Raw genomic sequence first — 26,656 nt, 5'->3', positions numbered from 1 at the left:
CCGTACCGTAACCATTTTAAATGTCAACTTCAATGGGGTAGGGACGTCCGAATTGCAACTCGCTCTGCTCCAGTAAGACAACAACTCGAAGGAACGTCCCACTCCAAAAGAAAAACAGAAGTGGCTAGGTTTTCCAGTCAATTTGTCACTGCTAGTTGCGCTGTGATGGACACTAACGACTTGTTAATTAGGGGCATTCCCAATCGCCCCCTCCGTGTTTTTGCAGCGGACAGAGGAATATTCTGCTTAATTAATTTAGAATGTGTAAATAAAGCAAAGACAGTGAACTGCCCTCATCTCTAGCAAAATATTAAATTTGGAAGCGCTCGCCTTATCGACTTTGACACAGTGTGACACACTGACTGACACCTGCTGCTGGCCAGGCATCCCACACACAGAGAACATGGGGATTAATTACAGTGGATATTCAACTGCCCTGGTCACCAGACTGTGATAACAGCTGATCTAGCCCGCCGTTCACTTGCGTGTCTTGTAGCACTGCTCGTTCATGTACGTCCCATTACTCTCAGAGAGCACGCACATGGTGAGGGGAGGGATGTATGCATTTCTATGGATGTATGATCCTTTAATATGAACCCATAAGAGTCTAAGCCCTGTCTAAGCCGGGGAAGGGGGGGTTCTACTAAGCTATATGGAATTGTTTTAAGGTCATACCAAGGATCATTTTGCTATTTGATTTTGAATTTTAAGACCCCTTTAAGTATGCAAAAAATATACAGTATATAAAAAATGATTTGATGAAAAATAGGTTTTGGCCTTACTGCTATTAGCCCATACAAACGCACAGAATAACAGATTCATTACATGGAACATAAGATAGTTTATAAGAATATAAAAAGGAAGTTTGTTCTGAAGTGTCTGTCCTATATCCGAGAGATATAACAAAGATCAGGAAACATATATATTTTTTATATATATATATATATATATATATATTTTTTTTTACATGTATTTAACATGTATTTATTTTTGGAACTAAACAGTCTCTGTATATACTTCCATACATTTGTTCAACTGGTACAGGGTCTTGTGAGGCCTGTGGGCGTCCTAGAGCAAAACAACTGACATGGACGTGTTCGTGAGAGTCTCACCTTTCCAGGTGAGGTTGTACAAAAACACTAATATTATAGCCCAAACTGTTCGGTGGCTACAGACAGAAGTTGACAGATTGGCTGTACCGACTTCAAAACAGAGAAATCCATCTTGTTCACGAGAGTCTCATCTTTCCATAGAGGGGTCATAATAGTTTGTAGGCCAAACGTTCGGATGCTACAGAGGATTTTGTGAGAATACCGATTTTCCATCGTCTGACAAACACCTCTCTAGCTCTATCACCATTCACTTCAGATGCAGAAGTGTAACATAGGCGGATGCGGTGGATTGAGATGCATCCAATGCAAAAAAACAGATGTCTCTATCTTAAACAAATGGATTTCGATGGGGATGTTTTTATTATGCTAATTCGATTTCCGCGGGGGCACAGACATCGAACTTAGGGTTTTGTTAATATGATTATTAAGGTTTAGTAGGGTATGGAAGTCCCAAGGATCCCGGATAGCACTAACCAGTAGAGAAGGGCGGTTTTGATTTATTGTAGCCCGCGGCTCCTCTCCTGCAGGCCTCGATGCGCCTGGGGGCCCGGTCATCACATTCCTGTACTGTGTGCGCGAAAATGACCTTCTCTGCCTGCCTATTTCACAGCCTCGGCCTACAGGCTACCGCTACACAGCCAAACAATTTTGCAGGCAAGGCCTAAGAGTGCAATAGCAAAACCTCAAATACAATCTTTAGTACATGTAAAACAAGAGTCCTCATTTTGAAAGGGGCCAATATTTTACGTTGTTGATTTATTCCGTTCTGGGATTTAATTTGTCCACTGGAAATTGTGTGTTCACATGCTGCTTCAATAGCCTATACTGGAATGCAGGTTTGATAGAACAATCCTTGAATGAAACCTGCATCGACCTTTTATATATATATATATATATATGTATATATTGCTAGAGCCTAATAGTGCCTAAACGTGGAGTGAAACGTGTAGCCCTACCCATGGCCGAACTCACTTTGCAATGCCCGTTTGAAATGGAGTCCATGACAAAGAAAAACAGAACTGTCTGGCCTCCGGCTGCAACAGGTGTCCATTCATCATAGTTCATCTCAGGTGACCATTCTCTATTTAATAGACCGACGGTAATGTTTTGAGAAAGCTGAAATGGAACTTTAAGACCTTCTCATAAAGACTTTAGCCAAAGCCATGATGATATGGTAACTGTTTTTGTTGTTGTTGGATAAACACACCAATACACTGCCTCTCACTGTGGTGCTGCTGGCATCTATTTGTTTTAAACGTAGAGCTGACCACAACCATTTTTATAGTAATGATGGTTGCCTATATGATACATTTCAAGACATGATAGTAGATGCAGACCTTGTATATCCATAGGTTTTTTATCAACGTAGTTAAAACAAAAAATAGGATTACATTTTGACATTATAGGTTATTTTCTGCAACTCCCTGAATATCTATTTATTTTACAGATACTTACATTAATAAAAGAAAACCGACGTTTTGAATATATGCCAAATAATAATAATAATTGTTAATGTATTATTATAACGTTTTATCATCTGAAAATGATAGCCTATAATATTGTTGTTTTTTAAAATGTAGATGCTATTAATATTTTGAACAAGAAGCCTAATTCCCTATACCCGTTTTCAATATTCACCATTCTGTCCCTATGGGTATATCATTTCCCTGGAGGTAGGCCTGTCCTACAAGGACATATTGACTCCTCGGAATATCTCATTAGGCCTGCAGTATAAATACATAAAAAATAAAAAAACATTTTCCAAACGGCGTTGTCGAGCAGTAGCTAACTTGAATCATTTAAATTACGAGATAATATTACTTTTTCTTAGAATTGGAGATACACATCGTGATGCCCCCTAATGAACAAGTCGTTAGTGTCCTTCACAGCGTAACTAGCAGTGACAAATTGACTGATGGTGTAATTAGCATACGAGCCAGAGTGGGATATGCATGGTTTAAGCACAACGATTTCATGTAATCCCCTGCCCGCGCGCCGAGGAAAGGTGATGATGCGATGGTTTGGTGCAAGGTGACACTCGCACAAATTATATTGTAGAGTTCGGTCAAGTCATAGCCTAACAGGTATACTCAAACTAAATATTTTAAAGATATTCAATGTAACGAAGTAAAAATGCATAATCTAATCTACTTTTCCATAATCAAAGAAATCCTGTTACAGTAGCCGAATTTAATAGGAGCAGAACTATCGACAGCACCCTTCGATCAAGGAAACTGGTGTGGCGCCATAGTGAGAGAAATATGCCAATCAAAAGCAAATCCATGTCAAAGCTTAGGCTACATTTCTTTCATTCAGAAAGGCTACGAGTTGGTCTAGTCATAATGTTGTCATGTTTAAAATATACTCAAAGCATTTCAAACTCATTTTAGTGAGCCAAGCCTTAGGACAGACGACTGTAGGACAGACGACTGTAGGACAGACGACTGTAGGACAACTGTAGGACAGACGACTGCTGCAGAGACAGATAAAGAAACACATTCTGTCCCGAGACTGTGGGTGGTCCTCCTGTGACAAGTACACGGCATATTGAAAAAATTAAAGCAGAATGAACATGCTATTAAAACGATAACCAGTTGCCTTGGATATAATTGGATTAAATTATATTTGTGTGATTTGTGACCCGTGCAAGACGTATTATTAGTAATCTATGTTTTTATTCTTATTGTGGGTCACTTTAAGCATTACGATGATTGTTCCTAGGACAGCAGGCCTAGATGCATCATTATTTACGAGACAACTTTTTAGTAGTGTTTCCCAAACAAGCACGTAGAGAGAGAACGTTCACTATCTCCATTCAAATCTTACCTTAACATTCAAATTATTCCACAATAGTCTACTGACAAAGGATCATCTCCTAAAGAGATATTACCACCTATGGCTGCAAATAGGCTATTACATACATTTACATTAACAAAATCACAGATTGGGCACATCATTGCGCACATGTTGTCACACATCATGAAACACATTGAGGCAAAAATGACAGACAGTAACCTAGTCGTAAAATAGAACTCAATTGAACATGAAATTGGTTTCAATATGATTAAAATAGTATATAGGCCTGTGTATCTTTTAATTCAGTTATCTCGGTTTTTATTTTAAGCATAATTGTTATCCTTCACTTGTTTGTAACAATTGCAAATACTTTGGCACTTTGTATTTAGTCAACTTCGTTTTGAAGTTATCGGCAGTCACAGCCAGACAGATCTTGATTATTAAATGTTTAGTTCTTCTGGAAATGAAGTAACGTGGAAAGGCTAAAAGGCATCTAACTATAAACTTTGTCTGCTTTACGAATGTTCTCTATCACTCGTAGATGTGCAAAGGTTTTTAAGAGCCACGTTACTAACGAAGGCTCTGGAAAACAGCTCGGCTTACTAAAGATACACCATAAGAAGGTTCTAATGATGATCTTAACGCTACGAAGGCTCTGGGTTAGGGAAACGAGGAACGGTCTTGTTTGGATTACAGCAGCCTGTGATACCGGAGGCTATCGACAGTGGTGCATGCAATTGATCCCTTCATGTCCATGTGTTATAGTGAATATTTGACTCAAAACTATATTGAATATAATATGTGATACAATACCTAACATTCAATATGGCCACGGGGTGAACAGGGGGGTGCAGGCCCGTTATCTACGTTTGACAGAGATAGCCCAAAGGCCGGTATAATATAAACAAAAACAACAATCTGACCCTTTCAGTGCATGATCAAAGTTATGTCAAAGTTATGTACATTCAGTTATTTTGGTGTCTGATCTCCACAATGTATGTGTGTTAGAGTGAGAGGAGAGGTTGTGTGTGTGTGTGTGTGTGTGTGTGTGTGTGTGTGTGTGTGTGTGTGTGTGTGTGTGTGTGTGTGTGTGTGTGTGTGTGTGTGTGTGTGTGTGTGTGTGTGTGTGTGTGTGTGTGTGTGTGTGTGTGTGCGTGCGTGTGTGTGACAGCCTAAGTTAAGTGCGATTTTTGGCACCATGCTTAAAGTGAGCTTCTCCTCTCTACTGTCAAAACGGATTTGGTTTAATTCGTTTGCTGAAGTTGCGCTATGACACAGAAACTGAATTTAAAGAAGATCATATAAAAGGTATACTCTAAGGGCTTTCATTAACACGACACCAACAAAAGGAGTGCAAGAGACTTCATAAAAGTATGACTATCATGTTTGCGTTCTCTTCAAAGGCTTTGGGTGAGCTGAAGGGGAAAGTGGAAGAGGGGAGTCAGCCCTCCCACCCTTTATCCCTAATAATCAACTGTCAAAAACACCCCACCGAGTAATTTAACCATTTGCACACAGATCTGGTAAATAAAAGAGGCTTCTTACGCCCCCCTCTGCCTCGGAACATGTGCTTGGCCAACTTCGAAATGGAATAATCGGTCTGTTTTCTGCACTGAGACGAGTCCTGTCCCGCTACCTCCTTTGTATCTGTCCGGAGACAACACAAACGACATGAAAGCGAACAGCCGCGCGCCTTTTGAGAAGATCGCTTTTCAGAGGCAAATGTGTGTGGGTTGTCTCCGAGAGGACCCCTCGCTGGGAGCGCATTGAGCATGGGTCTTCAGTGACAACATCAACAAACGGGCAAAACGCCGGAATTATCGTGGATTAGGATCCTGATGAAAAATGCTGCTACAAATTAGCAACGAAACCCCAAGAGATCGTGGGTATCCATGTAGAACGTTCACATTCAATTACAGGCCTCCAAAACCCCCGATGTTCCCATTCATTTAGCCCGTTGTTACTTGCCAAAAAAGAGTCCATTATAAACGCCCTGAGAGCCACATAAGAGGAATGAATACATGCCCACTCTTCCAGAATATATCTCACAGCAAAATGTGGGAGTTCAGACATCACAAATCTGGATTTTAACGCTTGTTGGCTGTAGTGGTATATGGGCTAATAAATGGGCTACTTTTTGAAAATGTAAAATTGATAATAGAGAAGTAATAAATACTCCTATCGTTGCACGCAAGATTTAACTGAGATTTAAACCTATGGCACTATTGCGTAAATGACTATGAACGCTCATAATCGTTTCAGAAAGCGGCTCGTAGTAGGACTATCAAAGACCTGCGTATAGCGTTCAAACTGGGCCTACACATACAGATTGAAGTTTGACCTCGGAGCTAGATAAATAAAAACGTAAGCATATTTTCTATTTCCTTGTGGGATTTTAGGCTTTGAAGTTTTAATGGGTATTCAAATGTTTGAGTAGACCTATGTATGCAGGCATATGGCCAATAAAACGTTCCAATAAAAAAGTTAACGAAAGTATTTTGAAATTCACAAACATTTATTATTATTTTCATTACAACAAAAAATGACCTATGAACATTAAGTGTCTGTCTGTACACATAACATACGTTTCACTGATTGATTTCAATGAAATAGACAGGAACGAAAGCACAACAGTTTAACAGGATGAGAGGTAATGCGCTTTACACCAAAACCACATATCTGTCCACTGACAACATGAAACACTATCCATACAAATTCACCACAACACCGGTGTTAAGAGAACGAGGGGTAGTGGGAAAGGTTAGATTTGTTTAAATAACCCCCCTTGTCTCAATGTGCTTTCTAACAATTAAAACCTGAGTTTGCGTCTCGGTAGCCTATTAACAGTGCTTTATTTCACAACGCACACAATATATATAAAACAATATAAACCATAATAAAAATCTCAATTATAGTTAAGAAACAATTACATCTTCCCCACAGTGAGATTACATGAAATTTAACTTGCGTTAAAATAGCTGGATCTTTGCTCGCGATAGGTGAGGGCCTAGGCCAATGTAGGCCAACGAATACACTCAACATTGTCTTAGAATTTGTTTTCTGACTTCATCATGAATCTTCCATTTAGTGTATCCTATACATATTTACAATCCATAAATATAGCCACCTTTTCACTTTCCTCTCTCCGATCAGATCTAAGAAACAACGGGAAGAGCAACACTCTTATTTCTCAAATAATGTTTATCCTACCTTCACATAAGACGAATAGAACCATAATGGATTAATAGGATTTCTGCACGTTTTGCTTTTGCTGCCAGTTTAGAAATGACACATGTTTAGATTTGTAGTTTTGCTGGAGAATGTCTGTAAGCCAGGCTGAAGCATTGCTTCCTGCGAGAGGTTCAAGTGGTTAGAAGCTGAGGCGAGTGCAGGGTTCAACATGGCCAGGATCTGAGCCTGACTGTGGCTGCCCGACTGTGCGCTGTACGGGGAGGCCACGGAGTTAGCTGCACCGATTATATTGTCTATAGAGAAAGAGGGCCGAGTCGGAGTGTTAGTGTCCGTCTTGAGAGGCGCCAGGCCGGGCAAGGTCGGGCTTAGTTGAGGGTAGAATGGCTTTCGTAAATCAGCCCCTAATAGAGAGGGCAGGGGATGTGGCGTGGGGAATATTGAGGCTGGCGAGGGGAATCCACAAGATGTATTCTGGAAAGGGAAAGCGCCTGCTGGGAGGTGCGGGTGATAGGGGTTATGTGCATGGAAGTTCTGCAGCTGAAGTCCGTAGTTGTACCCATAAGGGCCGTATCCAAACCCGGGCAGGAACCCCCCGGCGTCCCTGAGGATTTCGTTGGCTTGGTGCCTCTTGAAGCGCTTCCTCCTGCGTAAAAAACTCCCGTTGTCGAACATGTCTGCGGACTCCGGGTCGAGGGTCCAGTAGTTGCCTTTTCCGGGGTTGCCAGGCTCACGTGGGATTTTGACAAAGCAGTCATTGAGAGAAAGATTATGACGAATGGAGTTTTGCCAAGCGGGGAATTTCTCCCGATAATACGGGAACCTGTTGCTAATAAACTCACAGATCTCGCTGAGAGTGAGACGTTTCTTGGGACTCTGGAGGATAGACATGGTTATCAGGGCTATGTAGGAGTACGGGGGCTTGACTAGAGCGTTCTTACCAGGCTTATCACCTATCATGGCCCCTGAATCTATACCAACTCCAACCTGGTCAGCCGGACACTCGGAGCTGCTGAGGCTGGGGGAGGAACCCCTCTCCCCCGCGTTCTGAGACAAATTATCGTCCGAGTCATTGTCCAGGAAATCGTGATGAAGGTATTTCCCATCCTTGCCAGCCGAGATGTCTCCCCCAACCACATCTATGTCCACATCTTCAGACAAAGCAGAGTTGTCGGACATATCCGTACCTAGAGTCATCCTTGGAGAGACTGGTTCTCTTCCTTCCTCTCGTTCCGTGCCGAGTCTTTTCAGCTCCCAAGCTGGGTGTACTCAGTCCGTGCGTAAAGCACTCAACCGCTCTTCAGATGACCAAAGCGAACTCCTGTTTACTTCTCCAAGCTGCATAGAAACATTAGTGGAATCTAGAAGAGAGCAAGACTACGCATGGATCCAGGTGTAACGCCACTCCAACCAGTTGGTATGGAGGCTGTGGTGTCTTTCACCGAGGATGAAACTCTTCTGAATTCAAGCGCAGGAAAACAAAACTGGAATGGAAAATTCAGTCAAGCTATTTACTTGAAGACCACTACAAGCATTTATACAATAATAATGTTTCTTCCTTGCACTCATTTGTGTTTTAGGTCGTTAGTTTACTGTTGCATATCTGTATGAATATCTTTACGCACAGGCACGGAGCAAGTATCCTGCGTGAACTTCATACTATTCCCATTCATAGCTCTCAAAAGCTATTTATTCAGCCGTCCAAATCACGTGGTCACGGTGTCACTGTTACCAGGAATTGAAGGAAAGGGAAAAGGGAAGGGAAGACGGACACGGGGAGGAGATGGTGAGTGCACTACTTTACACCTTCTCTTGGGTTAACGATACTCCAATTCACACACATCTTCTAAATATGGAATATCATCAAAAGTATTGGTTTTATGTTGTTGGAATGCATTGTAGCTATATCAAAAGACAAACAGGATGGACGTGTCCATAGTATCAGGGGTATTGACACCTCATAGGGTTCAATTCTTAAGAATCGGAGTTAGTTGATTGGATAATAAATAGACTACATAACACAGCCCAGGTCCAATACCAGACAATTTGCATATTTATGAAGAAGGATTTCAAGGCTAAAACATCTTCGTGTATTTGTTTGTTAGTCAGTGGATTAATTCAGTTGTCAATTGAATCTGATTTACAACATGATTCAAATTATGGCCTACTCAATTTCAAAATGTGTTGTAAAATATCCAAAATATTTCGTTGTCCAATTTGCAATTATGCACGCTCTCATACCCTTTTAAACAAAACAAAAATATTGCTTTAGATGCAATACAAATATCCACGATGGCTTTAAATCGATTTAAAAGTGCTCCAATAATTGCTTATTATCGTTGCAGTTAATAATAAGTGGTTATTTTGTTTTCTATGACGTTATGCGTTTGGGTCTAATATTATCCCATATTATTGGCCTACCATTTTGACTTTGATTACCACATATGCTATTAACCATTGATAATACACAGTCATTGATAATACACAGTCATTGATAATACACAGTCATTGTAATACAATTGAAAAACGGTATTATTAACTGTACATTTTACAATATTGAAACCCTAATTCAGTCAAATCACGACATATGTTATAAACAGTATAATTGTGTTATTAAACTGTACAAATGTGTTATTATTATAATGTATTATTTGTATTAGCCTATTATTATTAATCATATTATTATTACTATTATTATTGAGTCCATTGGGTTTAAACAAACGTATGAATTCTTACTTCTGTCCTCTCAGAGTTAAGGAGAATAGAAGCCAACATGAAACTGTTATCGAAAGGGAGATTTACAAAGTTTCACATACATACATACATATATATTCTGATTATTCATTTGAAACATGGAGCTGATATAGTAATTCACAGCCGAAACTGACAGGTAAATAATATATAACTCCACAGTGCAAGTTTTACAATTGAAAGCAATGTTTTCAGAATTGAGACTATGGGATAATTTTTTCCATGGAAAGAATCCTTCGTGAATGATAAAATGATATAATTAGCCTACTACTGTGTAATAATAATGATAGGCCTAATTATACGACAAACAATAACAGGGTTTAATAATAATATGCCCTTTCATTATTTATTTTCAGAGGAGAAAGGCAGCACGAGCTATGGAATTCCATGAACATGTGTTCCATTAATTCCCCGATCACTTCTCACGGGTTTTATGTTTAACTTGTCAAAAGTCAAAACATTATCCATCTACATTTTCTACATCATTCACATATAGACAAACACATATGCGCCTGCAACCTGCTTTAATTCGTCTTCGTCAGAGTACGCTATGTATGCTATGGACAGAACAGATGATGGGTCTGTGTGTTTCATGACAGCAGGGGAGCAGCGCTCGCATTCCAGTTCATTATGTTGCAGAAACATGGCGTTATTGTAATACACATCAGCACCTCATCCGTCTCTGTACAGGACCATCAGCTAACAGGACCCTTCATGTTAACACAGGCTTCTCCTGCCCAAAACACCACAGCAACTTTATTGGCAACGTTTGTGTCGGTTAAAAAGGCTTTCTTTTGTTTATGTAATATTCAAATCGATATTTCAACGAACCTTTCAGGATTTTCCCTGTACAGGCCCAAATATCATGAAAAAAAAGGGGAAATACATTTTAGGCGATCCCCACCTGCAAAAGCAAGTTATCGCACAGCAATGATAAACTACATTTAATTTACCTAAAGTCGACTAAAAAATATCGTCAATTCATGCCAACTCAATTGGATACATGTTACATCTGATGCATGACTCTCAAGTTCAGTTGTTACGGAGGTGGAGAGCGGTTGAAGGTATAGCCTAGCCTAACCGTGCGGAAGTGAAAGTGTCCGGAGTCGACCATGAGGTCCTCTCAATTGTACTTTATCTAAACACACTCACTCAGTCAGCAAATCCGTCACAGACCCCTTTCCCAATCCCAATCCTTCCCAGCCAGGGCAGGTCGAGCCGGACCGTCAGCTGGTAGAGGTTGCATTGTTCACATCGCTGAGTTGAGGAACCAGACAACTGCATGGGCGAAAGGTCAAATCTCAATTCATAATTGTTCTCTCAATAAGCTATCTCGCCATCTTAGACTTGAATTGATTTGGCAAAAAAAAACATTATGTAGCCTTTGCCTATTATTCAGGGTTTGGGAGTAACTGATTACATGTAATCTGGTTACAAAAAACTGTAACTGTAATCAGTAACGTTAACAGCAAAAATACTGTAATCAGATAACAGATTGCCTACTTTTTTAAAAACTAGATGATTACCTCTTGGATTACTTAAAAAAAATAGAAAGGATGTTTGAGGGGGAAAAAAACATAATGACACCTTTCTGTTTTCTCAATGACATTCAATTCAGCATTGAAAAAAGGCACAAGTTTAAGTTTGTTCCAGATGAGCAAGTCTGACCACAAGTCAGAGACCACTATGATGACACACCAAATGCGTTTGATGGATCCTTTTGGTCTTCTTCTAAAACTTCTAAAAGTAATCAGATTACATTAATGACTTTTGGTAATACAAAATTACGTTACTGATTACAATTTTGGACAGGTAACTAGTAACTGTAATGGCTTACATTTAGAAAGTAACCTACCCAACCCTGCCATTGATTATAGATGCACAATTACAATTGATCATCTTCCAAACCAAGACTTAGATTTGGCAATCTCATGGGTCTGCATTTCCACCAGACCCAAAAACAAAAACACTGACAAGAACGAATGACTTAGGAGGCATGTAATATGCCTTGGTCTATTTCAAAATCACACGAAGAAACAAACTAGTCTGTAATAGCCTATAGCATTTGCAGGATATAAACCAAAAATGTTTGTCTGGATTGCATTGGGACCACCATGGACTGCCAACTTCAAAATAGTGGTTTGTGCAGCCTTTATAGTGGTGGACATGGTAGCCTAAACGTTTTTTGTTATTGCCTCAAAATATTACATTTTCCTCAAGGGATGAGAACATATTTTACTTCCATCCATATTGGACTTTGGGCCGGAAACATAACAAACTCAACAACATCACATTACCATACGTTATTTTCATTTTTTAGGCTACTCTGTTTTTCAGTTTGTGACTTATTTGTATTGCATGACACCTAGTGGACAAACTGTAGAATCCGGCACCAATTCCAATCCACAAATCACTCCAGACAAACTTTTGATAGAGACCGCCAGGTGTCTCTCCAACTACGGGTAAATTATAATCTATTAGGCTACAGACTAATAATGTACAGACTCGTCAGAGGCACAGTTCGACAGTTAGAATAGCAAAGGTGCATGGATTCAATTACAAATACATTTATGTATGTTATGTCCTTGCCAAGTTGTGCATAGATAGGCCCTAGAACTCAAATATGCATATTAGCTAGGCTATCTACCATTGGCCTACACGTGAGCAAATATATCTCGTGCTCATTTTTGGCCAAAGAGCATGTAAAATACATCATATTGTAAAACATCTAATTAAATCAAATTGTATTCGTCATGTACACAGTTTACAGCAGGTATAAAGGTGCAGCGAAATGCTTGTGTGCCAGCTCCCTCAACAATGCAGTTGGGGGAGGGGGACAATTGTGGCAGTGCCAGCAGGCTATATGTGGTCAATAGATTTGGCTACATTATACAAAAAAAATCTACACAAGCTGACAATAACAGCAACACTATATTATTTAGGCGTTAATATGTCTAGATCAAGAGGTCCGTTTGGCCTACGATCTTCTTGGTCAAATCTGAAACGTGTTCGTAAACATGGATAAATGATGATAGAGCTACAAACATTTATGCTGTGACATTACTTCAAATAACTGTAAAGCATGACGTTTCTGTCCTACTATAACAACCCATACAAATTATCTTACAAGTCATGCAAATACAATACTGCCTATATTCCCTAGAAGTTTGTAATAAAACAAAAGGTTAAATTATGAGACAGTTGGGTAGAACTAATTCAACACGATACATTTGGCCCACGATTCCTGATTTGGACATTTTTATTTACACGCGGGAAACGAATTATATCAACACCATTAACGAAGTTATAAAGTAAGTATGTAGCCTATATTTCAGAATGAATGTGGAAATTCCCTTGCAGGCCTATATCTGAAATATTAATAGAAAATATTTTGTTTGGGTAATTTAAGTGTATAGGCTATTGGGTACACAGGAAAAACAAATACGGTTTATGGGAATTGGATTTAAAGTATTATAATGAGCAATCAAATATTAATTTAAAGTAGGCATAATTTAAATCAGAGGGGTACGTGCAGATCATAGGCATATTCAGTTCAACAGATGCAAGGAACAAGACCATGCTTATCAAAACATGTATTTATTACACGAACCAAAAACGGTAAATAACAATGTAGGCCTATTCAACATAATTCACAAGCAAATAAACTATTTACTTTTCACAAAATAGAACAGTATATGTGGCTAATGATATTGTTTAAGAAATCTTCTTTGTTCTTTGGAATTGTTCTCGGACAAAAAAGTACACGCAGATAGGCTACACAACATCTTAAGAACACATTAATATTAATTACATAAAACACATAAGGTAAACGAACCAAAAGCACTGGGAAATGAACACAACTATAATGGAATGTATTTTGGCATTTCAAACAAAGAAGAGGTGTCACACCTATTTCAAATGGAATGTATTTTGAGGCTCTATTGTTGTTTTTCTCTATAAAAATCAGTTTCTCACATATACCGATCTAGTCCTGACGCAAAGTTGGCTTGCCTCATGTAGGAGTTGTTGTAAGAGTTCATTGGGCTGGAGAGACCCAATAGTTGCTCAGTGTGTTCGGCGCAAGACCCGGAGCGCACGGCCGGTAGAGACATCCGGTTCCCGGTGCAGTACACCTGAGAAGTACCTGGAGAGAAACTGGACTGCGTCATGGAAGGCAGGTGGGGAGGGGATGCTGAGGAAGAGTATGGATAACTGGGTGCCAGGTTTGATGACAGTCCCCCACCGCCTCTGCCCAGTGAATTCCCTGAGGAATTAACAGTCTGCGTCTGGAAGCAATTGGAGGGGTCAGTGCCAGTGAGGGAGCAGCTAGCTGACATGGTGCCCAGGTCTCCATCGCCTAACCCCAGTGGGTTGAGCTCTCCTCCCTGCATCACCGACTGCTGGCTGATGATGTTGTCGATGCTGAACATTCTTGGCTGCCCTTGACTGACCCCGGCAGAGGTCTGATAATGATGCAGCATCCCCGGGTGGGGGGAACCTGCCAGCTGTGATCCGTAACCCGATCCTATTCCTGGGTACAGGGTGTTGGGGTATGCCGGTCTGCCCATGGAGGTCGAGGTGAACGCGCTAGAGCTCTGCAAGTAACCAGGATACGTGCTTACGTCAGTGCGCTTGAATCTTTTCCTCCTCCGCAGAAAACTCCCGTTGTCGAACATGTCTTCAGCGGCGGGGTCCAAAGTCCAATAGTTTCCCTTACCAGGCCTTCCAGGTTCCCGGGGAATCTTGACAAAGCAGTCGTTGAGGGTGAGGTTGTGGCGGATGGAGTTTTGCCACTTCTTTGAGTTCTCTCGATAAAAGGGAAAACGTTCCATAATGAATTTATAAATACCACCAAGTGTGAGTTTTCTCTCGGGGGAGTTGGCGATGGCCATGGCTATGAGAGCGATGTAACTGTAGGGTGGTTTCCCTCTCTGAACGGGCCTCTTCCTCCGTCGACTCCCCGTGGGGTTGAGCTCCTCGGTTTGACCCAGAGCAGCTCCCTCCTCTCGGTTCGTGTTCGGACTAGGTCCCCGGGGCTCAGACTTGATCAGAACCCCGTCCTTCGTCCGGGCCTGCAGCATCCGTGGTGGTGGCGGTAACGGGGAGTCCAGACTCACGTTAGGCGACATGACCAGCGGGCTGGCCGCCTCGGCTGGCGACTGCTGGGACTCAGCAGTCATGTTACACATGCCCGAAAAGTAAGAGAAATTTGCAAGATTCATAAAAAAAGATGTTTAATGTATGCTTGAAATGTAAAAAAAAAAAAAGTAATATTCAAATTGCCCCTGAAAAAATGCAGGCACCATAAAGTGAGAGGGATGTCTGCTATTGTTTTGTACAGAGACGGTGCGTGCGTTTTGGGTCCCTCCCTATGTTAATTTGAGTCCCTGTCCACCTCGCCGTCAGTGAGCATTCTCTCTTGCCAGGTGCGTGGCGTGGACAGTTTTATAAACCAGGGGTCGAGTGACGACACTGGCGATAGAAAAGGGGGGGTACTGCCCCCTGACAGATCAGGATTTTCAGATACCGGTATATCTACTTTTCTAAATTATATGTGGTAAGGAAGTTGCACTGTAACTCTAGGATGAATAACGTAATTCGTTTTTTTTTCTTGTGACCTATGTCAGTTACATTAAAACAGCTAAAACACATTTTTTAATGACATATTCTGAAGTTGGAATGCATATAGGCAACATTACATTCAAATAACCGATCAAACATGTTAGATGCTACTAAAATATTTTAATACAGTGTGAATGTAAAACGTTGTGATTGTGTTAAATTGACACAAGCACACACAGTCAGTTTAAGTGGTCCAATCACAAGGTATTATGTGAGTGATAAGTGAAGGACCAGGGAGCTCTCCCTCCCTCTCTGTTCTCTCCATGTGTCTGAGTCTCTGTGGGTTTGCTCTGGACTGCAGTGTATATCTAGGCCAGAAACAACATGGACAGAGCTGCTCTATGGGATTCCAAACCCAACGCTCAATCCACCAATTGAAAAATAATAACAATCCATTAAAAACAAGCAATTAAGCTGTGAAAGCTTTTGGGGAAGAAAAGAAAAATATCCCTCCATTTCATTAGGATGTTTGGAAATTGATAATGAAACTTTCCTCAAGGCTGAGGGGAGGGGTTATGTTTTGGGACATTGTAATAAGGAACAGCATATTGCACAAAGTCGCCATACAGACAAGCTATTAAAACACTATCACATGATAGCACTCCTAATTGATTATTTTGTCAAATTGGGGGTGTTACATTAATAACCCAATACAAGACACAGAAGATAATGTACCAAGACAACTATTTCGATATACGTTTTTCAACATAAAAATAATCTTAAATAGCTTCAATGGCTTTATTAAAAAAACGATTTGAATTGCATCAAATGGAGGACATACATTTTGCCAGTGAAAATAATATTCTGAAGGTTTGTTTATCTGAGTGTGACAGTGTTAGTAGGTGTTTGTGCATGCGTGTGTGTGTGTGTGAGAGAGAGAGGCTAAGAGAGAGGGGGGACAGTCAGAGTGTGTGTGAACGAGGGGCAGCGAGACACTGTGTTCAAAGCAAAGGTTAAACCAACAGGGCTCATTTACCGGCTCCCTCACAGGCTGATATGAAAGAAATGGTGTAATGAATCAAACCAAAGTCATAAACCATAAACGCCCTCCCTTCTACACTTCTCCACTCCCCACTAAGCATTCCCAACACAAAGTCCCCCCCCAGCACCCACCCCTCCTACAGCTCAGACGCACTAAGCCCAGCTAGCCACTCTCAGCCAGTGGCTAACAGCTTCAGACAGGCGTGGGAGCAGGGGTGTATCCAAGCAGGATCTGCCCCCAGAGCTGCCAGGTCAGGCAGGACAAACAGAGGCTATGGCCAGGAAACAGTCCCTCTGCCCTGGGGCCTACGGCCTCACTGTAATCCCTGTACCCTCCCACCTCCCTGTGCTCACACACACGGACACACACACAGACAAATATGCACGCACACGCACGCACGCACGCACGCACGCACGCACGCACGCACGCACGCACGCACACACACACACACACACACACAAAAAAATAATCTTATTTTCCCTAACCCCTAACCTTAACCCCTAACCCCTAACCGTAATCCTAAACCTAAACCTAACCCCTAACCGTAATCCTAAACCTAACCCCTAAACTGTGTAAGATGTCGTCTTTCGGATGGGACATTAAATGAGTGTCCTGATTCTCTGTGATCAGTAAAGATCCCATGGCACTTATAATAAGAGTAGGGGTGTTAACCACGGTGGCCTGGCTAAATTCCCAGTCTGGCCCTCATACCGTCATGGCCACCTAATCATACCCAGCATCCAAGTGGCTCATTCATCCTCCCTCCTCTCCCCTGTAACTATTCCCCAGGTCATTGCTGTAAATTAGAATGTGTTCTCAGTCAACTTACCTGGTAAAATAATGGTAAAATAAAAAATACAAGCTTAAAATAGCCCTTGTCCTCATGGGGATGTGAGAAATGTCCCCACAAGGGATAAATGTCCTTGTTTTAATATCCTTGTAGGGACATTTGGGGATTTCTGGTCCCCACGAGGATAGAAGAACAAGTCAAGACCACACACACAGTCTGCCCCTTCACCAACACATTGCACCAGTGCACTCCAAGCACTGTGAGGGAGCAACAAATGTATGGTATATGCAACATGCAAGTGTTTATCTAAATGTAATTATTCAATTGGTCACTAATTTACAATATGACACATTAACATGAATATTGATAGTTCTGTTAAGAAACCTTTGAGATGCTGTTTATAATTAATGTACAGCTAAGAAGAACTCAAGGTGTCAGATTCTCCAAGCATGTCTGAATACCACTTTGAAGTTCTTACTACATCAACTCACAGACTCCACAGACATTTAGAATTTTCACAGCTAGAAAGAGAATAATAATCTCTCCTCTGTTTCTCTCTCTGTGGGTACATGTTTAGCATCACCACATCGGTCTCTCTTTCTCTCTTTGGGAGAAAAAGAGGAAAACAAGAAAGGGAAAGAGAGAAAGAGGTCAGGAGGGAAGGAGTGAAAGAGAGAAAGAGAGAAAGGGGAAAGAAGGAAAGAGAGAAAGAGAATGAGGGAAAGAGAGAAAAGGGGAAAGAGGGAAAGCGGGAAAGAGGGAAAGAGAGAAAGAGAGAAAAAGGGAAAGAGGGAAAGAGAGAGTTGCTGAGTAAACACTTAGAACCCATTCATTGGCGAAGCGGCTCCAGGGGTGGAGGGGGGAAGCATGAGAAAAATAGGGGGAATGAAAGTGGGACAGAGAGAAAGAGAGAGAAACGCGCTAGAGAGAATTCTACCCTTTTCTTGCCCAAGCTCATCAAGTACGGGCCAGGGCTCCTGAAAACACAGGGATTATCAGAGTACTGGGGCTCTATTGGGCCGGCTAGGCCCTGCTCGCTCCTGCACTGCACGCCTCACTGCCCTGCTATAGCACCGCATATGGTTCTCACACACACACACACACACACACACACACACACACACACACACACACACACACACACACACACACACACACACACACACACACACACACACACACACACACACAACCTCCTCTCACTCTAACACACATACATTGTGGAGATCAGACACCAAAATATCTGAATGTACAGAGTGCACACGGAGTCAGAAAGTGAGACAAAGGACTTGTTCTGTTACTCAACTTCACTGTTACTGCCTCAGCGCCAAGTCCAACGGCGAAAGAACTGGGTTATTTGGGGTCATAGGTCATATAGAAATCAAACAAATGCTAACAAAGATAATGAAACCTCTATGAAACCTATAATGTACTGAAATATAATTCCACTGTTAACTCTTTTTATAATGGCCACAGCAGCTGTCACTGGTTTATTCAGACTTTGTCCCCTAGGTCTCTGTCAGGTCAGGAAACCCTCTCTAACAGGTATGAGCAACACACCCTGCAGCGCTGCGCTCATGCCTCAGGAATGAACTACTGACACCAAAAAGGAGGTGATGTCCTGTTTTCAGATACGCAGAGCAGTTCAACAATCAGGTGACGAGGTGGAAGATGTTGAGACGACAGGAATACTGAAGAACTGGCCAAGCCCTGTTGGCCATGTTTTACTTTATAATGCTTTTGGGTCATTCTCACTCTTCCTTTCCTACCTATAAAGCCCAGCTAGTTAGCAAGCAATACAAGCAACAACAGATGATGTGTTTCAGTGTTGTCATTGTTTCCAATTCTGAGTGGAGCGTATGTAGGCCTCATTGACTTACCAACCGTGGCCCCAGCTCTTCTTTACTTACCAATTTACCTTATAACCCTTCATCCTCTCCTTTCATTTGGTCTGAAAGGAAATACGGTTTCAATTGGCATAAAATAAAATAATGACTGTGTTTTTGTGGACTATATCAAAGCTAAATACACACCTTGTCGAGTGAACAGTTCTTTCCCAGTCAAATCAACCTCCTGGCAGGATTGGAGAGCTAGTGATAGGCCTACCACTCACAGGCAACATGCTCCCACATACCATCTTTGAAATAAGCAGGTGGCAATAGCCGAAGTGCATATTTGCAAAGTAGGCTATTGCTACCTGCTTACTTTGCCTACTTTGCAATTAAAGGGTATATGTGAGTGTTATGGAATAGGTTAGGTAGGTCAGGTGTTAGGAGCATGATTAGACACTACCACTTCTACACTCCATCCCCAGGGGGCAGCAGCAACCGGTTTAGATCATGTGCTCTGCCAGGAAGCCTTGATAATTACTCAGGTGTGAGCAATCAGGATGATTATCAGTCCGGGAGAGATAGGAGGCCAGAAGCTTCTCAGCCAGCCTTTGCTTGTTTCCTTGTGTTAGTTAAGCCTCTTTAGTTGGGCATGCCTTAGTTTCGTTTTTTGTACGTATTTATTTTGTCACCATTAATATATAAATAATCTGCTTGGACTGGCAAACCAAGAGGTCAAGACGGAGCTGGCGCTGAACTCGGAAAGTTTGCTGTCTCTTGGGTACAGATTCATATGTTAAATCAGGTTAACTAGGCCTAAGACCCCTAGACTTAGCGAGTGCAACAAAATCAGTAGGCTAGTTATTCATTTTGTAACATGAGCATTGTCATGGGGTAAAATCCCTATGGGAAAAATGAATGTGATGGAAGGATGAAAGAAAGAGTGATAACACAGAGAAAGCTGTCATTGCTCCACTGTTATCACACATTTTCCAACTCTAGGGTCATAGACCTTGAAGAAAATCATTATGAAACATTGTCACCCTAAGTGAGCCCAACTGACCCCCCTGCATGGACAAAATGTTTCGCTGATTATTTGGCGCCACAATACTTCCTGTATTTTTCACCTGTGACATGCGTCGCTTAGTTATTGCACACCCAATAAGCGTTTGGAAAATTGGTCATGTGACATTGTTATTCTTATGATTCCTGTTATCTGTGACAGGATGAACTCAAACGTTCAGTCATGAAGATCATCAATGTAATCAAGAAGTACATTTACTTAGGTCTGTATGAAAATAGACTGATTTTGTCAACATATTAGGTTTTCCTAATGTAGTCTACCCAATAACTAATAATAATCATCATTTGATGGGTGCTTATATTTGTCCTATTTCACATATGTACAAGTGTGTATTAATACAAATGTGTGAGTTGGAGAAAAAAAAAAGTATATCCCAACTCTCCCTAAGACACCCTCGGAGAGCGGGGTCACGGCCAGGGTCTGCCATTATCAACGGTGACCCTGGAACAATTAGGCTCAAGGGCACATCGACAGATTTGTCACCTTGTTTGTTCGGGGATTCAAACTATCGTCCCAACGCTCTAACTGCTAGCTATAGGCCTAATGTAGGCCTAGCTTATGTTATCACTCAAAGTTATTATTCATGTGAATAATGCATGTGCAAAATAACGTTTGTAAAAGTGTTTAAATAGAAAGCCTCCCATGCATTTCAACAGCCTTTCATGTGAAGGTCATGGAATAGCCAAAAAATACTGATTTGATCTAGATTTAGAGTTTTTGGGGGACTGAATGTCCTGCAGAGCTCAGAGAATGGTGTTTAAGATGTTGTAGACATTCCCTTAATACTCACTGTTTAAAGTTGCTACTTCCATTGTTGGACTTATAAATTAATTATATTTACCCATTGATTCTTGAAGAATATAACTTCTAAATGCCTCATGAGCTTAGTTCAACTGTCGTAACCCATCAGAACCCCAAATTATAAGCTTGTTTTACTCCAATGTTTGTGAACAATGTAAATGTAAAGCCTCAAAACATGGTTAAAACTATACTTTTGATATAATGGATGGTCAGTCCTTGCATCCATAGCTCTGTATATGAATTTCAGAGTGGTTACATTTCTCCCATCCCCCAGCTTTTTACCGAAACAGAGGTGGGGTAACTGCTTTGTTATTTTTACAGTAAGGACTCTAGCTTTAACTTGGCACACACCAACAAAGAGGGCCTAATAACTTAATGCTCTGAGCTCCTGTCTGACAGGGTGGGTCTCGTAGGACTACCTGCTATCCATAGGGCCACCAAGGAGAAAGACAAACAAGAGGATCATACTGCATCAGAGAGTTTCTAGGGGAAGAAGAAGAACAGGTTGTTTAGATCTTAAAATAAGATGTTGTCCTTTTCTGTGAGATGAAAACTCCCCGAATGTTTCTACAAGCTGTGATGGAGCTAAATAAGTCTGTGTGGAGCATTCCTGGGGGGCTATGTGGCCCAGACTGGAGGAGGATGAGTAGCGGCTTTTGGCAGGAGTGGAGGGGATGAGGTTTGGATCGGGTGGCTGGGTAGTCTTTGTGGGTGTGTGCGTGTTAATGTGTAGAGATGGGGAGGGGGTGTCGACTGAAGATCTATGAAAGTAGCCTAATCTACCTTTCAAATGTCAGAACACAAGGTTCTGAAGATGGGAGTTATTTCCCCCCCCCAGTTTATCAAGTAATATTGTTCTGCAGGACTAAATTAGGTATCAGTGAGGTGACGCAGGCAGACACGGCATTAGACGTCAGAGTTTCAGAGGACAGAGGGGTGAGAGAGAATCACGCTCTGTGAGAGGGGACAAGGAGATCCTTTCAAAGTCTCCTCACCATCTCTTTTCATAGTGCTAGCTGTCAACAGGTACTTCTCACTCGCTCCCTCTCTCTTCAATGCACTAGACTGAATTCCACTCTGTTCTCCACTGAAAAGGGGGTAACAACTAAGAGTTGCTCTATCATAACATCCAATATTTCATGCATACAATTTATGACTATTTATTTGTTTTTACTGAATATCCAAAGCATCTCAACACAAATTAAATCATTATATTGCATGGTTAATACTACAGTACAGATGTAGGAGCTTAATTTGAACCAGTTTACTATAACAGGAAAATAATCCTCCAGCAGCAGGAAATATTAATTATTATGTGGATTATAACTACTGGACAATTTTGTAGCAGTTGACAGGTTTTTCGTAATGGAAAATCAAGTCTGAAGTTTCAAAGTGGAAATTACGAACTTCAGAAGCTTTTTTAAACCTCAAACACTTTACACATTTTACCTTTCCAGCATTGCAGGAAAGTTGTCCTGCAACAGGGTGATCAAACTAAGACCCTACATCTGTATATGACAGTGCATCATACAAAAGGTAGACACAAAGTTGTCTCCTGTCATTGCTACAGTATATTACATATAGCTATGCAGACGACACACAATTAATCTTCTCCTTTCCCCCCTCTGATAACCAGGTGGTGAATCGCATCTCTGCATGTCTGGCAGACATATCAGTGTGGATGACGGATCACCACCTCAAGCTGAACCTCGGCAAGACGGAGCTGCTCTTCCTCCCGGGGAAGGACTGCCCGTTCCATGATCTCGCCATCACGGTTGACAACTCCATTGTGTCCTCCTCCCAGAGTGCTAAGAACCTTGGCGTGATCCTGGACAACACCCTGTCGTTCTCAACTAACATCAAGGCGGTGACCCGTTCCTGTAGGTTCATGCTCTACAACATTCGCAGAGTACGACCCTGCCTCACGCAGGAAGCGGCGCAGGTCCTAATCCAGGCACTTGTCATCTCCCGTCTGGATTACTGCAACTCGCTGTTGGCTGGGCTCCCTGCCTGTGCCATTAAACCCCTACAACTCATCCAGAACGCCGCAGCCCGTCTGGTGTTCAACTTTCCCAAGTTCTCTCACGTCACCCCGCTCCTCCGCTCTCTCCACTGGCTTCCAGTTGAAGCTCGCATCCGCTACAAGACCATGGTGCTTGCCTACGGAGCTGTGAGGGGAACGGCACCTCCGTACCTTCAGGCTCTGATCAGGCCCTACACCCAAACAAGGGCACTACGTTCATCCACCTCTGGCCTGCTCGCCTCCCTACCTCTGAGGAAGTACAGTTCCCGCTCAGCCCAGTCAAAACTGTTCGCTGCTCTGGCACCCCAATGGTGGAACAAACTCCCTCACGACGCCAGGTCAGCGGAGTCAATCACCACCTTCCGGAGACACCTGAAACCCCACCTCTTTAAGGAATACCTAGGATAGGATAAAGTAATCCTTCTAACCCCCCCCCCCTTAAAAGAGTTAGATGCACTATTGTAAAGTGGTTGTTCCACTGGATATCATAAGGTGAATGCACCAATTTGTAAGTCGCTCTGGATAAGAGCGTCTGCTAAATGACTTAAATGTTAAATGTAAATGTATATTCCATATGCAAATATATTTATTAAATCCAAGGCCTAATTGATTGAATGAGTGCTAATCTAGCCTACTGTTATCACCCTAGACATCAGCAGCAGCACTAGCTGTTCACCTCAAAGCACCTTCTGGCCCTGGCATTACCTGGTGATGACAAACAGACGGACAGACAGACAGTCCACCGGCAGACACCCAGAGGAGCGCACAAGCACGTGTGTGCTCGCAAACACACAGACAGACACACACGCACACATACACACACACACATACACACACTGAGGGCTCCAGTCCCAGAGTTCAACCTTTATCTCCATGAAACTTCATTAAAGCAGAAAGGTCAGCAGCAAACAAGTTTCACAGGCAGGCTAGGTGATTACACTCTGTACACCTCACCTCCCTAGTACACAGACAGGCTAGGTGATTACACTCTGTACACCTCACCTCCCTAGTACACAGACAGGCTAGGTGATTACACTCTGTACACCTCACCTCCCTAGTACACAGACAGGCTAGGTGATTACACTCTGTACACCTCACCTCCCTAGTACACAGACAGGCTAGGTGATTACACTCTGTACACCTCACCTCCCTAGTACACAGACAGGCTAGGTGATTACACTCTGTACACCTCACCTCCCTAGTACACAGACAGGCTAGGTGATTACACTCTGTACACCTCACCTCCCTAGTATACAGGCAGGCTAGGTGATTACACTCTGTACCCCCCACCTCCCTAGTACACAGGCAGACTAGGTGATTACACTCTGTACACCTCACCTCCCTAGTACACAGGCAGGCTAGGTGATTACACTCTGTACCCCCCACCTCCCTAGTACACAGGCAGACTAGGTGATTACACTCTGTACACCTCACCTCCCTAGTACACAGACAGGCTAGGTGATTACACTCTGTACACCTCACCTCCCTAGTACACAGACAGGCTAGGTGATTACACTCTGTACACCTCACCTCCCTAGTACACAGACAGGCTAGGTGATTACACTCTGTACACCTCACCTCCCTAGTACACAGACAGGCTAGGTGATTACACTCTGTACACCTCACCTCCCTAGTACACAGACAGGCTAGGTGATTACACTCTGTACACCTCACCTCCCTAGTACACAGACAGGCTAGGTGATTACACTCTGTACACCTCACCTCCCTAGTATACAGGCAGGCTAGGTGATTACACTCTGTACCCCCCACCTCCCTAGTACACAGGCAGACTAGGTGATTACACTCTGTACACCTCACCTCCCTAGTACACAGGCAGGCTAGGTGATTACACTCTGTACACCTCACCTCCCTAGTACACAGGCAGGCTAGGTGATTACACTCTGTACACCCCACCTCCCTAGTACACAGACAGGCTAGGTGATTACACTCTGTACACCCCACCTCCCTAGTACACAGACAGGCTAGGTGATTACACTCTGTACACCTCACCTCCCTAGTACACAGGCAGGCTAGGTGATTACACTCTGTACACCTCACCTCCCTAGTACACAGGCAGGCTAGGTGATTACACTCTGTACACCCCACCTCCCTAGTACACAGACAGGCTAGGTGATTACACTCTGTACACCTCACCTCCCTAGTACACAGGCAGGCTAGGTGATTACACTCTGTACACCTCACCTCCCTAGTACACAGGCAGGCTAGGTGATTACACTCTGTACACCCCACCTCCCTAGTACACAGGCAGGCTAGGTGATTACACTCTGTACACCAAAATCAAAATCTAAGTTTGTTGTGAAATGTAAGGAGAACAGTGGTTTAATCACCACAACATAATGATATCTTTTCAATTCAGTTGTTTTAACTACCAGTTAATCCAATAGCAAACAATGCAAAATACGGGCTTCAAATCACCCTTAGAAGTGCTGAAAGTAGATTACACAGTTTTCACATTATGCAGTACACTTACATTACCCAACAAAATTTACCAAAAATCTATAATTTCCATAATATCTATCCAATGTGTAATCAAAAGTGTGATCAATGCAATCATCCTTTATAATCATTCATGCAAAAAAAACATTGTATTTTTCAGATGTAATTGTAACCTACGTGTACTGTCTGTAATGAAATGTAAACAATTACTTGAAACAAATGAAATGAATGAATATAAAACATAACGTTTGGCACGCATTCATTTGCATCAAGCCTGTCTTGAGCATCTGGCCATACATTCTCATCACATCACAGTGAATGTCCTCATTGTTCATGCACCGCGGGAGAAACCTTTTGGCATGGAGAATCCAAGCTTGACATGGGTCTACATTGATGTCGTCCATGCCTCATCCATGGCCAAGAGGGTGGCACGCTCATGGGGATGGCGATCTAAACCTTCCACCATGCTGAAAAACAAATAGGGTTGAGGAAAGGACAGCATGGGGGCAGGTATAGGTTCATGAATCGGGGATGGGCCCCAAACCATGCCTGAACCACCTCTGCAAGGTGGAATCTGATATTGTCCTACACAATGACATAGGTGACCCCATCACCTTGACAGGCCTGCTCAATTTATCTGAGAAACACAATGGGTGTGCAGAGTTTTAGGATCCAAGTAACGGCCGATATCCTACCACACCATCTTCAGAGATGTTTCCCACATGTTATCCAGGCACTTGGAAGGTCGCCCGTTGGCCGATGAGGTTCCGCCCACGGTGCCGCGTTTTGGCCAGGTTGTAGCCCGCTTCATGAACAAAGACATAGTTGTGACGGTTCACAGCAGCATCAAGCACCATCACCCTCTAAACATATATTTGGGTTAGTTATTTTTACACTATAGTTCCAATATGATATTGTGAAGTAGCATGTGCATCAAATAGTAACAGTAATACAGTATATAGTGCTGTACCTGAACATACTCTGCCCTCTGTTGTTTCACCCGGTCGTTGTTTCTCTCAACAGGCACCACGTAAATGTGTGTCATAGATACCTAGTGCCTCTTTAAAAGGTGGTTGATTGTTGGTAGGCTGATGGATTACCCATTAAAAGGTGGTTGATTGTTGGTAGGCTGATGGATTACCCATTAAAAGGTGGTTGATTGTTGGTAGGCTGATGGATTACCCATTAAAAGGTGGTTGATTGTTGGTAGGCTGATGGAT

At 42.3% G+C, this 26,656-nt stretch overlaps 3 protein-coding genes across 3 annotated transcripts in view; 1 reads left to right on the top strand and 2 right to left on the bottom strand.

Annotated features, from left to right (window-relative positions):
- Positions 1-6,402: 6,402 nt before the first annotated feature.
- LOC139578375 (forkhead box protein D2-like) lies at positions 6,403-8,294 on the bottom strand. The gene has a single exon (XM_071405869.1). It carries the CDS (start codon positions 8,292-8,294, stop codon positions 7,188-7,190), a length of 1,107 nt encoding a protein of 368 aa, XP_071261970.1. The 3' UTR covers positions 6,403-7,187.
- Positions 8,295-8,737: 443 nt separating this feature from the next.
- The window catches only part of LOC139578377 (protein FAM78B), a 37,617-nt gene continuing 19,698 nt past the window's right edge, over positions 8,738-26,656 (top strand). Inside the window, exon 1 of the mRNA XM_071405871.1 lies at positions 8,738-8,883. The gene's annotated coding sequence lies outside the window, so the exon portion shown is untranslated. The remainder of the gene's footprint in view (positions 8,884-26,656) is intronic.
- LOC139577825 (forkhead box protein E4-like) lies at positions 13,430-15,206 on the bottom strand. The gene has a single exon (XM_071404994.1). The coding sequence runs from the start codon at positions 15,068-15,070 to the stop codon at positions 13,820-13,822; it is 1,251 nt and encodes a 416-aa protein (XP_071261095.1). The 5' UTR covers positions 15,071-15,206; the 3' UTR covers positions 13,430-13,819.

Source organism: Salvelinus alpinus, chromosome 6 (assembly GCF_045679555.1).
Source record: "Salvelinus alpinus chromosome 6, SLU_Salpinus.1, whole genome shotgun sequence".
Lineage (NCBI taxonomy): Eukaryota > Metazoa > Chordata > Actinopteri > Salmoniformes > Salmonidae > Salvelinus > Salvelinus alpinus.
Note: the sequence above shows the minus strand (reverse complement) of the source record. Positions and strands in the feature narration are given on the sequence as shown.

Excerpts from the sequence above, each read along its gene's own strand:
- LOC139577825 (XM_071404994.1), bottom strand. The coding sequence starts at position 15,070 with ATGAATCTTGCAAATTTCTCTTACTTTTCGGGCATGTGTAACATGACT.
- LOC139578375 (XM_071405869.1), bottom strand. The coding sequence starts at position 8,294 with ATGACTCTAGGTACGGATATGTCCGACAACTCTGCTTTGTCTGAAGAT.